This window comes from Triticum urartu, chromosome 5A (genome assembly GCF_056163025.1).
Source record: "Triticum urartu cultivar PI428250 chromosome 5A, HENAU_Tu73, whole genome shotgun sequence".
Classification (NCBI taxonomy): Eukaryota; Viridiplantae; Streptophyta; class Magnoliopsida; order Poales; family Poaceae; genus Triticum; species Triticum urartu.
This window is the reverse complement of record NC_141877.1, coordinates 459,863,831-459,881,387: the sequence shown is the minus strand read 5'-3', so window position 1 is coordinate 459,881,387 and position 17,557 is coordinate 459,863,831. Positions and strand designations below refer to the sequence as shown.

Sequence of the window (17,557 nt, the reverse complement as noted above, 5' to 3'; positions counted from 1 at the left end):
TAAGTCTGTCCGAATCATGTTAGCAATTGCCGCATTTTATGATTATGAAATTTGGGAAATGGATGTAAAGACTGCATTCTTGAATGGATTTCTGGAAGAAGAGTTGTATGTGATGCAACTTGAAGGTTTTATCGATCCAAATGGTACTAACAAAGTGTGCAAGGTCCAGTGATCCATTTATGGACTGGTGCAAGCCTCTCGGAGTTGGAATAAACGTTTTTATAGTGTGATCAAAGCATATGGTTTTATACAGACTTTTGGAGAAGCATGTATTTACAAGAGAGTGAGTGGGAGCTCTGTAGCATTTCTAATATTATATGTGGATGACATATTGTTGACTGGAAATGATATAGAATTTCTGGATAGCATAAAAGGATACTTGAATAAAAGTTTTTCAATGAAAGACCTCGGTGAAGCTGCTTATATATTGGGCATCAAGATCTATAGAGATAGATCAAGACGCTTAATTGGACTTTCACAAAGCACATACCTTGATAAAGTTTTGAAGAAGTTCAAAATGGATCAAGCTAAGAAAGGGTTCTTGCCTATGTTACAAGGTGTGAAGTTGAGTGCCCGACCACTGCAGAAGATAGAGAGAAAATGAAAAGTGTTCCCTATGCTTCAGCCATAGGCTCTACCATGTATGCAATGCTGTGTACCAGACCTGATGTGTGCCTTGTTATTAGCCTAGCAGGGAGGTACCAAAGTAATCCAGGAGTGGATCACTGGACAGCGGTCAAGAACATCCTGAAGTACCTGAAAAGGACCAAGGATATGTTTCTCGTTTATGGAGGTGACAAAGAGCTCATCGTAAATGGTTATTTTGATGCAAGCTTTGACACTGATACGGATGATTCTAAATCACAAACCGGATACGTGTTTATATTAAACGGTGGAGCTGTCAGTTGGAGCAGTTCTAAACAGAGCGTCGTGGTGGGATCTACATATGAAGCAGAGTACATTGCTGCTTCGGAAGCAGCAAATGAAGGAGTCTGGATGAAGGAGTTCATATCCGATCTAGGTGTCATACCTAGTGCATCGGGTCCAGTGAAAATCTTTTGTGACAATACTGGTGCAATTGCCTTGGCAAAGGAATCCAGATTTCACAAGAGAACCAAGCACATCAAGAGACGCTTCAACTCCATCCGGGATCAAGTCCAGGTGGAGACATAGAGATTTGCAAGATACATATGGATCTGAATGTTGCAGACCCATTGAGTAAGCCTCTTCCACGAGCAAAACATGATCAGCACCAAGGCTCCATGGGTGTTAGAATCATTACTGTGTAATCTAGATTATTGACTCTAGTGCAAGTGGGAGACTGAAGGAAATATGCCCTAGAGGCAATAATAAAGTTATTATTTATTTCCTTATTTCATGATAAATGTTTATTATTCATGCTAGAATTGTATTAACCGGAAACATAATACATGTGTGAATACATAGACAAACATAGTGTCACTAGTATGCCTCTACTTGACTAGCTCATTGATCAAAGATGGTTAAGTTTCCTAACCATAGACATGAGTTGTTATTTGATCAATGGGATCACATCATTAGGAGAATGATGTGATTGACTTGACCCATTCGTTTAGCTTAGCACTTGATCGTTTTTGTTTACTGCTATTGCTTTCTTCATGACTTATACATGTTCTTATGACTATGAGATTATGCAACTCCCGAATACCGGAGGAACACTTTATGTGCTACCAAACGTCACAACTTAACTGGGTGATTATAAAGGTGCTCTACAAGTGTCTCCGATGGTACTTGTTGAGTTGGCATAGATCAAGATTAGGCACTCCGATTGTCGGAGAGGTATCTCTGGGCCCTCTCGGTAATGCACATCACGATAAGCCTTGCAAGCAATGCAACTAATGAGTTAGTTGTGGGATAGTGCATTACAAAACGAGTAAAGAGACTTGCCGGTAACGAGATTGAACTAGGTATTGGGATACCGACGGTCGAATCTCGGGCAAGTAACATACCGAGGACAAAGAGAACAATGTATAGTGTTATGCGGTTTGACCGATAAAGATCTTCGTAGAATATGTAGGAACCAATATGAGCATCTAGGTTCCGCTATTGGTTATTGACCGGAGACATGTCACGGTCATGTCTACATAGTTCTCGTAGAGTCCGCACGCTTAAAGTTCTGTGACGATCGGTTTTACGAGTTTATATGTTTTGATGTACTGAAGGTAGTTCGGAGTCTTGGATATGATAACAGACATGACAACGAGTCTCGAAATGGTCCAGACATGAAGATTGATATATTGGAAGCCTACATTTGGACATCGGAAGAGTTCCGGGTAAAATCGGGATTTTACCGGAGTACCGGAGGGGTAACCGGAACCCCCCGAGGGGTAATGGGCCTTGTTGGGCCATAAGGGAAAGACAGAGGGGCCGGCCTAGGGCATGCAGCGTGCCCCCTCCCCTATGGTCCGAATTGGACTAGGAGAGGGGGGGCGGCGCCCCCCTTTCCTTCTCTTTCTCTTCCTTCCTTTCCCCCTCCTAGTAGGAGTAGGAAAGAGGGGAATCCTACTACTACTAGGAGGAGTATTCCTCCTCCTGGCGCACCAACAAGGGTCGGCCGGCTTCCCCCTTGCTCCTTTATATACAGGAGCAGGGGGCACCTCTAGACACACAAGTTGATCACAAAGATCTCCCCCAACCATGTGCGGTGCCCCCCTCCACCATAATCCACCTCGGTCATACTGTAGCGGTGCTTAGGCGAAGCCCTGTCACGGTAGCTTCATCAACATCGTCACCACGCCGTCGTGCCGACGAAACTCTTCCCCGAGCTCTACTGGATCATGAGTTCGCGGGACATCATCGAGCTGAACGTGTGCTGAACGCAGAGGTGTCGTACGTTCGGTACCGAGGATCGGTCGATCGTGAAGACGTACGACTACATCAACCGCGTTGTCATAACGCTTTCGCTTAACGGTCTACGAGGGTACGTGGACGACACTCTCCCCTCTCGTTGCTATGCATCACCATGATCCTGCGTGTGCATAGGATTCTTTTTGAAATTACTATGTTCCCCAACAACATATTCTACGAAGATCTTTATCGGTCAAACCGCATAACAACATACGTTGTTCCCTTTGTCATCGGTATGTTACTTGCCCGAGATTTGATCGTCGGTATCTCAATACCTAGTTCAATCTCGTTACCGGCAAGTCTCTTTACTCGTTCTGTAATGCAACATCCCGTAACTAACTCATTAGTCACATTACTTGCAAGGCTTATAGTGATGTGCATTACCGAGAGGGCCCAGAGATACCTCTTTGATACACGGAGTGAAAAATCCTAATCTCGATCTATGCCAACTCAACAAACACCGTCAGAGAGACCTGTAGAGCATCTTTGCAGTCACCCAGTTACGTTGTGATGTTTGATAGCATACTAAGTGTTCCTCCGGTATTCGGGAGTTGCATAATCTCATAGTCATAGGAACATGTATAAGTCATGATGAAAGAAATAGCAATAAAACTAAATGATCATTTATGCTAAGCTAACAGATGGGTCTTGTCCATCGTATCATTCTCTAATGATGTGATCCCGTTCATCAAATGACAACACATGTCTATGGTCAGGAAACTTAACCATCTTTGATTAACGAGCTAGTCAAGTAGAGGCATACTAGGGACACTCTGTTTTATCTATCTATTCACACATGTACTAAGTTTCCGGTTAATACAATTCTAGCATGAATAATAAACATTTATCATGATATAAGGAAATATAAATAACAACTTTATTATTGCCTCTAGGGCATATTTCCTTCAGTCTCCCACTTGGACTAGAGTCAATAATCTAGTTCACATCGCCATGTGATTTAACACCAATAGTTCACATCTTTATGTGATTAGTTCACATCTTCATGTGACTAATACCCAAAGGGTTTACTAGAGTCAATAATCTAGTTCACATCGCTATGTGATTAACACTCAAAGCGTGATCATGTTTTCTTGTGAGAGAAGTTTAGTCTACGGGTCTACAACATTCAGATCCGTATGTATTTTGCAAATTTCTATGTCTACAATACTCTGCACGGAGCTACTCTAGCTAATTGCTCCCACTTTCAATATGTATCTAGATCGAGACTTAGAGTCATCTAGATCGGTGTAAAAAGCTTGCATTGATGTAACTCTTTACGACGAACTCTTTTATCACCTCCATAACCGATAAATATTTCCTTAGTCCTCTAAGGATAATTTTGACCATTGTCCAGTGATCTACTCCTAGATCACTATTGTACTCCCTTGCCAAAATCATGCCAAGGTATACAATAGGTCTGGTACACAACATAGAATACTTTATAGAACCTATGACTGAGGCATAGGGAATGACTTTTCATTCTCTTTCTATTTTCTGCCGTGGCCGGGTTTTGAGTCTTTACTCAATTTCACACCTTACAACTCAGGCAAGAACTCCTTCTTTGACTGATCAATTTTGAACTCCTTCAAAATCTTATCAAGGTATATACTCATCGAAAGTCTTATCAAGCGTCTTGATCTATCTTTATAGATCTTGATGCCCAATATGTAAGTAGCTTTACAGGCAATTCTTTCTTTGAAAAACTCCTTCCAAATTCTCCTTTATGCTTTCCAGAAAATTCTACATCATTTCCGATCAACAATATGACATTCACATATACGTATCAAAAAGGTTGTAGGGCTCCCACTCACGTTCTTGTAAATACAGGCTTCACCGCAAGTCTGTATAAAACTATATGCTTTGATCAACTCATCAAAGCATATATTCCAACTCCGAGATGTTTGCACCAGTCCATAGATGGATCGCTAGAGCTTGCACACTTTGTTAGCACCTTTAGGACTGACAAAACTTTTCTTGTTGTATCATATACAACTCTTCTTTAAGAAATCCATTAAGGAATGCAGTTTTGACATCCATTTGCGAGATTTCATAAAATGTGGCAATTGCTAACATGATTCGGACATACTTAAGCATCGCTACAAGTGAGAAAATCTCATCGTAGTCAACACCTTGAACTTGTCAAAAACTTTTTGCGACAATTCTAGCTTTCTAGATAGTAACACTACTATCAGCGTCTGTTTTCCTCTTGAAGATCCATTTATTTTCAATGACTTGCCGATCAACGGGCAAGTCCACCAAAGTCCACACTTTGTTCTCATACATGGATTCTATCTCAGATTTCATGGCCTCAAGCCATTTTGCAGAATCTGGGCTCATCATCGCTTCCTCATAGTTCCTAGGTTCGTCATGGTCAAGTAACATGATCTCCAGAACAGGATTACCGTACCACTCTGGTGCGGATCTTACTCTGGTTGACCGACGAGGTTCGGTAGTAACTTGATCAGAAGTTTTCATGATCATCATCATTAGCTTCCTCACTAATTGGTGTAGGAATCACTGGAACTGATTTCTGTGATGAACTACTTTACAATAAGGGAGCAGGTACAATTACCTCATCAAGTTCTACTTTTCTCCCTCTCACTTCTTTTGAGAGAAACTCCTTCTCTAGAAAGGATCCACTCTTAGCAACAAAGATCTTGCCTTTGGATCTGTGATAGAAGGTGTACTCAACAGTTTCTTTTGGGTATCCTATGAAGACACACTTCTTCGATTTGGGTTTGAGCTTATTAGGTTGAGACTTTTTCACATAAGCATCGCAGACCCAAACTTTAAGAACCTACAACTTGGGTTTCTTGCCAAACCACAGTTCATAAGGTGTCGTCTTAACGGATTTTGATGGTGCCCTATTTAACGTGAATGCAGTTGTCTCTAAAGCATAACCCCAAAACAATAGCGGTAAATAAGTAAGAGACATCATAGATCACACCATATCTAATAAAGTGCGGTTACGACGTTCGGACACACCATTACGCTGTGGTGTTCCAGGTGGCGTGAGTTGCGAAACTATTCTGCATTGTTTTAAATGAAGACCAAACTCGTAACTCAAATATTCTCCTCCACGATCAAATTGTAGAAACTTAATTTTCCACTCCACTCTGAAATTCTTTGAACTTTTCAAATGTTTCAGACTTATGTTTCATCAAGTAGATATACCCATATCTACTCAAATCATCTGTGAAGGTAAGAAAATAAGGATACCCGCCGCGAGCATCAACACTCATCAGACCGCATACATCAGTATGTATTATTTCCAACAAGTCTGTTGCTCGCTCCATTGTTCTGGAGAACGGAGCCTTAGTCATCTTGCCCATGAGGCATGGTTCGCAAGCATCAAGTGATTCCAAAAGTCCATCGGCATGGAGTTTCTTCATGCGCTTTACACCAATATGACCTAAACGGCAGTGCCACAAGTATGTTGCACTATCATTATCAACTTTGCATCTTTTGGCATCAATATTATGAATATGCGTATCACTATGATCGAGATTCAATAAACCACTTATATTAAGTGTATGACCATAGAAGGTTTTATTCATGTAAACAGAACAACAATTATTCTTTGACTTAAATGAATAACTGTATTGCAATAAACATGATCCATCATATTCATGCTCAACGCAAACACCAAATAACATTTATTTTAGGTTCAACACTAATCCTGAAGGTAAAAGGAGTGTGCGATGGTGATCTTATCAACCTTGGAATCATTTCCAACACACATCGTCACCTTGCCCTTAACTAGTCTCTGTTCATTTTGCAACTCCTATTTCGAGTTACTAATCTTAGCAACTGAACCGGTATCAAATACCCTGGGGTTACTATGAACACTAGTAAAGTACACATCAATAACATGTATATAAAATATACTTTTGTTCACTTTGCCATCCTTATTATCCGCCAAGTATTTGGGGCAGTTCCGGTTTCAGTGACCAGTCCCTTTGCAGTAGAAGCACTCAGTCTCAGGCTTCTTCACTTGAGCAGCAACTTGCTTGCCGTTCTTTTAGAAGTTCCCCATCTTCCCTTTACCCTTTTTCTTGAAACTGGTGGTCTTGTTGACCATCAACACTTGATGCTCCTTCTTGATTTCTACCTCTACAACCTAGCTCGGGAATTGTCTTATCCATCCCTTGCATATTATAGTTCATCACGAAGCTCTTGTAACTTGGTGGCAGTGATTGAAGAACTCTGTCAATGACACTATCATCAGGAAGATTAACTCCCAGCTGAGTCAAGTGATTGTGGTACCCAGACATTCTGGGTATATGTTCACTGACAGAACTATTCTCCTCCATTTTGCAGCTGTAGAACTTATTGGAGACTTCATATCTCTCAAACCGGGCATTTGCTTGAAATATTAACTTCAACTCCTGGAACATCTCATATGCTCCATGACGTTCAAAACGTCGTTGAAGTCCCGGTTCTAAGCCGTAAAGCATGGCACACTGAACTATCGAGTAGTCATCAGCTTTGCTCTGCTAGACGTTCATAACATCTGGTGTTGCTCCTGCAGCAGGTTTGTTACCTAGCGGTGCTTCCAGGGCGTAATTCTTCTGTGTAGCAATGAGGATAATCCTCAAGTTACGGACCCAATCTGTGTAATTGCTACCATCATCTTTCAACTTAGCTTTATCTAGGAACGCATTAAAATTCAACGGAACAACAACACGGGCCATCTATCTACAACAACATAGACATGCAAAACACTATCATTTACTAAGTTCATGATAAATTAAAGTTTAATTAATCAAATTACTAAGTAACTCCCACTTAGATAGACATCCCTCTTAATCATCTAAGTGATCACGTGATCCAAATCAACTAAACCATGTCCGATCATCACGTGAGATGGAGTAGTTTTCAATGGTGAACATCACTATGTTGATCATATCTACTATATGATTCACGCTCGACCTTTCGGTCTCAGTGTTCCGAGGCCATATCTGCATATGCTAGGCTCATCAAGTTTAACCCGAGTATTCCGCATGTGCAAAACTGGCTTGCACCCGTTGTATGTGAACGTAGAACTTATCACACCTGATCATCATGTGGTGTCTCAGCACGATGAACTGTAGCAATGGTGCATACTCAGGGAGAACACTTATACATTGAAATTTAGTGAGAGATCATCTTATAATGCTACCGCCGAACTAAGCAAAATAAGATGCATAAATGATAAACATCACATGCAATCAATATAAGTGATATGATATGGCCATCATCATCTTGTGCCTTTGATCTCCATCTCCAAAGCACCGTCATGATCACCATCGTCATCGGCTTGACACCATGATCTCCATCGAAGCATCGTTGTCGTCTCGCCAACTATTGCTTCTACGACTATCGCTACCGCTTAGTGATAAAGTAAAGTAATTACATGGCAATTGGATTTCATACAATAAAGCGACAACCATATGGCTCCTGCCAGTTGTCGATAACTCTGTTACAAAACATGATCATCTCATACAATAAAATTTAGCATCATGTCTTGACCATATCACATCACAACATGCCCTGCAAAAACAAGTTAAACGTCCTCTACTTTGTTGTTGCAAGTTTTACGTGGCTGTTACGGGCTGAGCAAGAACCATTCTTACCTACGCATCAAAAACCACAACGCGGTATAGTGATTGCTTTTTGATTTTCAAAAAGAACCATGTACATTGAATCCGATTCAACTAAAGTTAGAGAAACTGACACCCACCAGCCACCTGTGTGCGAAGCACGTCGGTAGAACCAGCCTCGCATATGCGTACGCATAATGTCGGTCTGAGCCGCTTCATCCAACAATACCGCTGAATCAAGAATCAACTAGTGACGGGAAACAATATGTATATACCCACGCCCACAACTCATTTGTATTCTATTCGTGCATATAACATCTACGCATAGACCTGGCTCGGATGCCACTGTTGGGGAACGTAGTAATTTCAAAAAAATCCTACGCACACGCAAGATCCATCTAGGTGATGCATAGCAACGAGAGGGGAGAGTGTTGTCCACGTACCCTCATAGACCGTAAGCGGAAGCGTTATGACAACGCGGTTGATGTAGTCGTACGTCTTCACGATCCGACCGATCCTAGCACCGAAGGTACGGCACCTCCGCGATCTGCACACGTTCAGCTCGGTGATGTCCCACGAACTCTAGATCTAGCTGAGTGTCGACGGAGAGCTTCTCAGCACGACGGCGTGATGACGGTCATCATGAAGTTACCGACGTAGGGCTTTGTCTAAGCACTACAACGATATGACCGAGGTGGAAATCTGTGAAGGGGGGCACCGCACACGGCTAAGAGATCAACTTGTGTGTCTATGGGGTGCCCCCATCCCCAGTATATAAAGGAGTGGAGGAGGGGAGGGTCGGCCCTCTCTATGGCGCGCCCTAGGGGGAGTCCTACTCTCACCGGGAGTAGGATTCCCCCCTTTCCCTAGTAGGAGTAGGAGAGAAGGAAGGGGGAGAGAGAAGGAAGGAAGGGGGCCGCCCCCCCCCCATCCAATTCGGATTGGGCTAAGGGGGGCGCGCCCTCCTCCTTGGCCTTCCTCTCCTCTATTCCACTAAGGCCCAATAAGGCCCATATACTCCCCGGGGGGTTCCGGTAACTCCCCGGTACTCCGGTAAATGCTCGAACTCACCCGGAACCATTTCGATGTCCAAACATAGGCTTCCAATATATCGATCTTTATGTATCGACCATTCTGAGACTCCTCGTCATGTTCGTGATCATATGCGGGACTTTGAACTACCTTCGGTACATCAAAACACATAAACTCATAATACCGATCGTCACCGAACGTTTAACGTGCGGACCCTACGGGTTCGAGAAATATGTAGACATGACCGAGACTCATCTCCGGTCAATAACCAATAGCGGAACCTGGATGTTCATATTGGTTCCTACATATTCTACGAAGATCTTTATCGGTCAAACCGCATAACAACATACGTTGTTCCCTTTGTCATCGGTATGTTACTTGCCCGAGATTCGATCGTCGGCATCTTAATACCTAGTTCAATCTCGTTACCGGTAAGTCTCTTTACTCATTCTGTAATGCAACTTCCCGTAACTAACTCATTAGTCACATTGCTTGCAAGGCTTATAGTAATGTGCATTACCGAGAGGGCTCAGAGATACCTCTCTGATACACGGAGTGGAAAATCCTAATCTCGATCTATGCCAACTCAACAAACACCATCGGAGACACCTGTAGAGCATCTTTATAGTCACCCAATTACGTTGTGATGTTTGATAGCACACTAAGTGTTCCTCCGGTATTCGGGAGTTGCATAATCTCATAGTCATAGGAACATGTATAAGTCATGATGAAAGCAATAGCAATAAAACTAAACGATCATTTATGCTAAGCTAACGGATGGGTCTTGTCCATCACATCATTCTCTAATGATGTGATCCCGTTCATCAAATGACAACACATGTCTATGGTCAGAAAACTTTACCATATTTGATTAACGAGCAAGTCAAGTGGAGGCATACTAGGGACGCTCTGTTTTGTCTATGTATTCACACATGTACTAAGTTTTCGGTTAATACAATTCTAGCATGAATAATAAACATTTATCATGATATAAGGAAATATAAATAACAACTTTAGTATTGCCTCTAGGGCATATTTCCTTCATGTTCATGAAGATCGATGTAGAGGCATACGAAGAGGAGGCGCAGGAAGTCACGGACGTTGCTAGATCAGCGTCTGTGCGATTCGCGTCTGACTGCAACGACCGTGTTGGCGGTTTGTCCACGTCGATTGGCAATGTCCACATGATGGACTCCGGTGAAAAAGAGTAGGACGTGACACACAGAGTGTGGGCACGTCTCTTATCCCATGTGGTTGTGTCCCATATCCTACTCTTCCCCTCTGCCGGCTTCACTTCCTGGAACTCACATGCACGGTCATCGAAGATTTAGACGAGGAAGAAACTGTCGTCCACTTTTGTTAGTCAAAATATATAAAAAATGTAATGAATTTAATTTGATATAAATAAAAGTCGCCTAGTTTGCATGAAATTTTTACGGTATGTTTAAATTTCGTTTGAAATGTGTCCGCATATTTGATGGATAGGATTGGATGACCGGCTCATGTATTACTGTCCGTGGACGGATAGAATGTCTAATGTCTGTTTTAGGGTCTACATTGAAGAGAAGACACGTATGTCCGTAATTTTTAATTAGTGTGTCCCAGCCATAAGTTTAGAAAAAACAACGACATTGAGTAACTTAGAGCTTTGAGGGTACATATGAAACCGTTGATTTCATTCTCGCTTTTGCTTACTATCGGCTTGAGCTTGGGCGATGTCCAATCTGAGATGGAGCCAAAACAATATGCGCCCACTTACACCTACCCAAACCTCTGACTCGCATCTACCCGCGACGTCCGCTCCAGCTTTGCTCCTAGCACGGCCTCATCTAAATTTGAGGCACATGAGGATTAGCAAAACTATTTTTTTCACCATTTCTTTTCTTAGTGTTCAACATTGTGCGTGTAAGAGATGGGGATGCAATACGACCGACATGACATGCAATTCATATTCGAGATGGCGAGTAACGATTAATCTCCAACATTGTTGTTTTGTTGTTTGAATGAAATGAGTACAACAGGGACATATACATGCAAGTTATACGAAATATGTGTGTATATCTAAATGTTCTCTAAAAGTTAAGAGTGGAGATGCCCTTTTCTAGGCATGCAATGGCCACCTGGTTGATTGCAGCTTGTTCCGTGAGGTCTTCAAATACCTGATGTGTCTCAAAATATTGATACTTTTTTGTATGATTCATACTCCAATACTATCAATTATATACACTTTGGGCATATTTTTAACTTGTATTGGGCTAACATACAGATCCAGTGCTAGTCTCAATTTTTGGTCCAAGAATAGTCATTTCTAGATGTTCCGTGCCGGGACAGAGTCAGGGGAACATACCCCTGCTCTACTGGGTTCCACAGGGAACAGGAGCTCCCTGAAGGTGCTGATACGTCTCAAACCTATCTATAATTTTTAATTGTTTAATGCTATATATATATATCTTTAAAGAAGAAAAATAAAATATAAACTAAAAATTTAAATAAAAGAAGGTTTCTAAGTAAGAATAAATTCGTGGCATTTGTATTACCCTTCAAGAATGTTTTAAGGAAGAATGAATTAGTGACATTTGTATTACCCTTTATGAATAAGGAATATGAAATAAAACTAAAAAAGTCAAAATAATAAAGTTTTCTAAGAAAGAATGAATTCGTGGCTTTGGGATTAACCTTTAAGAAGAAGGAAAGTGAAGTAGAAGCTAAAACGAATTAAAACGAGTTTTATAAGGAAGAATTGTCAAGTGGCATTTTAATTACCCATTAAGAAGAAAAATAGGAGACAAACAACTACAAAATTTGCACAAAACATAGAAAAAAATGTGTTTTTTAATTATTATTTTGAAGGAATAAGTAGTGTCAAAAATTAATAAAATGAAATAATAACTAACATAAAATAAAAATAATTAAAATTTATAAGGAGCAATTAGTTAGTAGAATTGCTATTGCTCTTAAAGAAGAAAACAAAATAGAAATAAAAAAATTGAAAAACATGCAGACAACTTTGAACTGAAATTGCACTTTTTGTACTATGCAAATAATAATAATATAAGTGTCCACTTTTTACAAATATTTTATAATATTTGGGTGTGTAAATTTACACTCATCCAAAATTCCAAAAGTACCGACAAAATTATAAAATTAACTAATAAAGAAAAAGAAAAACCTCATAAAAACAGAGGAGAGAGGGAAGTGCTAAGTCGCAGATGTAATGGGCCTCGGCCCTTTAAGGAATAGACTGACCAAAATTTATAGAGGTCAATTAATTATTCCCAATTATCTCATTTTTTATTTCCAGCTCAAAATAAGGGGAGCTCCTATTTCACCCACCTTGCGTCAAATAGGCTCGAACACACGCACTAACTCCAACTGGTCCGGCACAATTTTGTGCAACGGCACGATGAAAAACCTCAGGAAAAAATGAACTCAACACGGGTCGAACACGAGACCTCTCTAGGCTGATGGTGCGTGGCCACTTTCCAGACAGAAGTACTACAGATTATGTGTGGACAATGGGCAGTGCCAAATTTTAAGAACTAATTGAAGTGTTAAATCCGAACACTTCCAAAAATATACTGGACATTTCTTGGAAGTTTTGAAGAACCAAAAACTATAAGGGGAATAACCTTTGAAAATCAGACAGTGTTTGAACACCTCGAATGATTTTTTAAATTTCAAACTTTTTTATGAGAGAAAACATTTTCTAAAAGCACAAGCATTTTCTGAATTTTGAGAGCAAAATTTTGAAACTGGAAAAAAATCCGGAACAAATTGTGAAAATGCGATTTTCTTAATACATGAAAAAATATTAAAATGGGACTTTTTTCAATTTTTCTTCCATTTTAAATAAATTTTCACGTATTCAATTTTTTCGCATTTTCAGAATTTCTTCGTGATTTTCAAATGGTTATTTTGTTCTCAAAATTAAGAAAAATTGCGCTTTCAAAAAAGGGAACTTGTTTTGGAAATGCAACCAAAAATTTGGAACCGCAAATATTTTCTGAGATTGATGAACATTTTTTGAAATTTTTAACAAATTGTTAAATCATGGACTTTTTTGAAATTCTGCATAATATTTTAATTTTTTTCTTCAGAATTTCCGAACAAAATTTAAAATTCTATAAATTTGAATTTTCATGAAAATTATAAAATTGGAATATTTTTTGAAAATTCAGAAAGTGCAAACATTTTTGACAATTCTGGTAATTGTCTGAAAAAGAAAAATATGTAAAAACAAAAACACCAAAATGGGCCAGCCCAGTTAAGGCGTCGCTGTGTGATGCGCTGGCAATTCGCACAGTGAGCGGCGAATAGGGGTTTGCCAAGACAAGGCACAGCACAAACAGAAGGAAAAAGGGCAGCAGGAATCTCAGATCAAATATCAACGATCAAGAAATTGAATGACCCAAATTTAAAATCCAGTTGACTGACGTATAGGTAAAGTGGTAATGAAAATGCCACGACATAGCTGCCACTTACTTATTTTGCTGCAATTTTTGCATCGTCGTTGTCAAACAGCACCATGTCTATGTACATTCTCAATCATGGTGACCCAGATCGAGACGGACCAAATCCAGCCACATCTTAGCGCCCAGCATCTCCGGCGCCAGACTTCTCCACATCGGGGGCAGCCCCCGCCGCCGCCGCCTTCTCATCAGCCGCAGCGTCGTCCACCTCCTCGTGCGCGACGTCGTACGTGGCGTGCAGGCCGACGAGCACGTAGTAGAGCAACATGACGGCGGTGCACACGCCGAAGCGGACGAACGCCTGCGCGCCCAGGGAGCCCATGAGGAAGATGTTCGTGGCGATGGAGAGCGATGGCAGCCAAGGCACGAGTGGCACGCCCCACTTCGTGGGCACGCGGGCCACCGGCACCAGCAGCTGGACCCCGAGCGTCGCCGCGGCCCACACCGGCACGAGCACGGCGTAGCCTGTCCATCGCTCCGGCGCCGTGCCCCAGCACGCCGCGATGCCGCCCGACGACCCGACGATCGCCAGCACGAGCGCCGCGAGCAGCCGCCCGTGCGCCCGGCTCGTCACGCCCCTCGCGTGGTACCGGCGGACGAGGAGCGCGGTGGCTATCATGACGAAGATGAAGAGCGTGCTGATGGAGAGGAGGCTGGCGAGCACGTCGAGGCTGGAGAAGAAGGCGACGCAGGCGCTGGCGCCGGTGATGAGCGCCGTGGCGTGGATGGGCGTGCCGGTCTTCGGGTGCACCAGCGCGAACACCGGCGGGATGATGTGGCTCCGGGCGATGTGCGTCGCGTACCGCGCGTTCCCCAGCGCCCCCACAAGCAGCACCGTCGTCATCCCCTTGAGCGCGCCCACGGCCACCACGTACTGCATCCACCGCATCCCCACCGCGGCAAACGCCACCGAGTAGGCCGCGCTCCGGTCGATCGCCGTGTACGGCTGCATCATGGTCAGAGTCAGCGCCATCGTGCAGTAGATGGCCGTGATCACCGACATGGACCCGATCAGGCCCAGCGGGATGTCCCTGGACGGGTTCTTGGTCTCCTCTGCCATGTTGGCGATGCTGTCGAAGCCGCTGTACGCGAAGTACACGACCGCCGCCGACCGGAACACGCCCGGCACGCCGTAGGGCACGAACGGGGTCAGGTTGCTCGGCTTGGCGTGGACGAACCCGGCCACGATGATGAACGCTAGCACGAGCAGGTGCACCGTCGACGCCACCCAGTTGAAGCGGGAGCTGCCCTTGGTGCTCAGCATGGCCATGATCGCCGTGGCCATGATCACCGCCGACGCGATGGGGTCCAGCTCGTTGAACCCTTCGCCGAGCGACGGCACCTGCACGCGGAGCGCGCTCACGGGCCTGTTGACGAGCGAGGCGAGGTAGGACGTCCAGGCGCGCGCCACGGCGGCCGTGCCGATGACGGTCTCGAGGATGAGGTTGGCGGCGGCGACGAAGGCCGCGACGTCGCCCAGCTCGACGCGGAGGTACGCGAAGGAGCCGCCGGCGACGGGGATCTCGACGGCGAACTCGGCGTAGATGAGCACGGAGAGCATGGCGGAGAGGCCGGCGACGACGTAGGAGAGCACGACGGCGGGCCCCGCGTGGTCGCGGGCCTCCTGGCCGGTGAGCACGAAGATGCCGGCGCCGAGGTGGCAGCCGAAGCCGAGCCACGTGAGGTCCCACCAGGTGAGGCAGCGGCGCATCTCGTTCTCGCTCCGGCGCCGCATCGCGCCGAGCTCGGCGGCGTCGGTGGAGCGGCCGGCGAGGAGGCGGTCCCGGAGCCGCGCGGGCGTCGCGGCCAGCGCGCCCCGGTACGCGCCCCAGCTCGCGAACGACGGCTCCGGGAAGAAGTCGTCCTTGCGCCACCGCCAGTAGCCCCTCGCCGCCGCCGCCGGCTTGTCTTGCGGCGCTCCCACGGGCTCCATGGCCTGGAGCTTTACTTTGGGTCGAGCAGAGCACGGCTTCACCGTGGAGCTTTGGGTCAGAGCACGGCTTCACTCTGTTTGTCCGCGCACAGGTGCGGTGCAGGACAAGTTATTCTGAATCGTCGTCGTCTCCTGAGGTGAGGTGACTGCAGAATGCGGACAGAAGGAAGCCGTTGTCTTCTTCCTTTGGTCGCCAACTCGCCATCGTCGTGGACTCCCTGTCTGTCCGTCCGTCCTATCTTTATCGTGCACCAGGAATCACTTACCAAGCACGACTTTGTTTTTCTTGGAAAATCAAGCACGAATCTTGCTCTGAAGATTGGCTAGAAAACCAAGCGATGCCAGGAGATGTGGTCGTGTGGACACAGCTGCATACAGTAGAAGCCACGGGTTACATCCGTTCATCAAACATGGCACTAAGCAGTAGCGGGGCCAGGATTAGCATACGCCTCACGCACACCCTTCTAGTCGACAGTAGTCATAGTGCGACATACATTTCCCAACATCATCATCATCATCATCATCATCATCATCATCATCATCATCATCATCATCATTTTGCGGGTTTCCCAATAACATTATTACTTCCACTGTTCAAATTTAGCCTTGCATACATTTTTATCTATAAGATTATAGGAGTTAATAATCTGCTCTATTCTTACAGCTGTTTGCGCGCAGGGAGGAGGTGCCGTTGGGCGTCATGGTGACGTCGACGATAGCTGGACCGAGCAAGTTTGATGCATCAGTACAGTTCTGAAGATGGAGTGGTGACAGTTGGCGGCGACGGTCTCTGAGAGCACGCCGGACCAGTGTGTGCCCCAGACCCGGCAAGTGGCTAGGTTGGGGTCTCAGGTTTTAGGTGTTAGGCTTGGCTGCGATGTCTGTTTGGTATTAGGCCCAGGCTATCTACGCCCCTTCATCAGCTGGATAGGTGTAACGACAATTTGTTGCTTAGACGACGGCTTTAGTCTTACTGTTATATGATTTTATAAGGTATTATGAGAATAATTAATAAAGTGGCTGTATGGATCGTCCAGATGCAGAGGCGGGGGTTATCCTCCTTTTTCAAAAAAAAAAAAGTATAGCCATATAAAAGCAACATACAAATCAGATCTATATCTCATCTCAGTACATGTAATTAAGAAGTATTATAAAATAGTAAGTTACTATTAGAAATTGATTGACGCATCAAAGAGAAGTAAATTAGCTGTATGTATGTATGTACCTTAAGAAATGATCTTGCCGAAGCGTTCACTTCACGGCGGCCTTGTGCGTGGCGCGCGGAAAGCCGGGGACGGCAAAAGGAGGCCGCCGTTGAGTGGCCAGGTTGAAATTACTTCTCCCAGCATCTGGCAGTGTGCTGCTGGTATGTTGTTGAGGACGGCGGCGTGGCGATAGGCGGCAGGCGGAGTCCACAGGATGCGTCCTAGACCTAGAGTAAAGACTCCCGTGTAGCAGCGATACGCACGCAACACCGGCCGATCTGATCGATTGCACGCCAAAAGAACCGCACAGAGGCAAAGCCACAGTGTTACAGTGTTACATGGGCTGGGCTTCTTTGGTACTGTGTGTCGTTGATCACGCATGGGCTAATTGAGTTAATTACTCCCGGCCATTGCCTCAAAATAAAAACTCCCAGCCATTAGCACATGAAC

General features: G+C 44.3%; 1 protein-coding gene across 1 annotated transcript; it reads right to left on the bottom strand.

Annotated features, from left to right (window-relative positions):
- Positions 1-10,559: 10,559 nt before the first annotated feature.
- LOC125509742 (cationic amino acid transporter 5) lies at positions 10,560-16,345 on the bottom strand. The gene is made up of 2 exons (XM_048674764.2): positions 13,983-16,345; positions 10,560-10,797 (listed from the first exon to the last, which is right to left on the bottom strand). Exon 1 carries the CDS (start codon positions 15,900-15,902, stop codon positions 14,088-14,090), a length of 1,815 nt encoding a protein of 604 aa, XP_048530721.1. The 5' UTR covers positions 15,903-16,345; the 3' UTR covers positions 10,560-10,797; positions 13,983-14,087.
- Between the last annotated feature and the right edge of the window lie 1,212 nt (positions 16,346-17,557).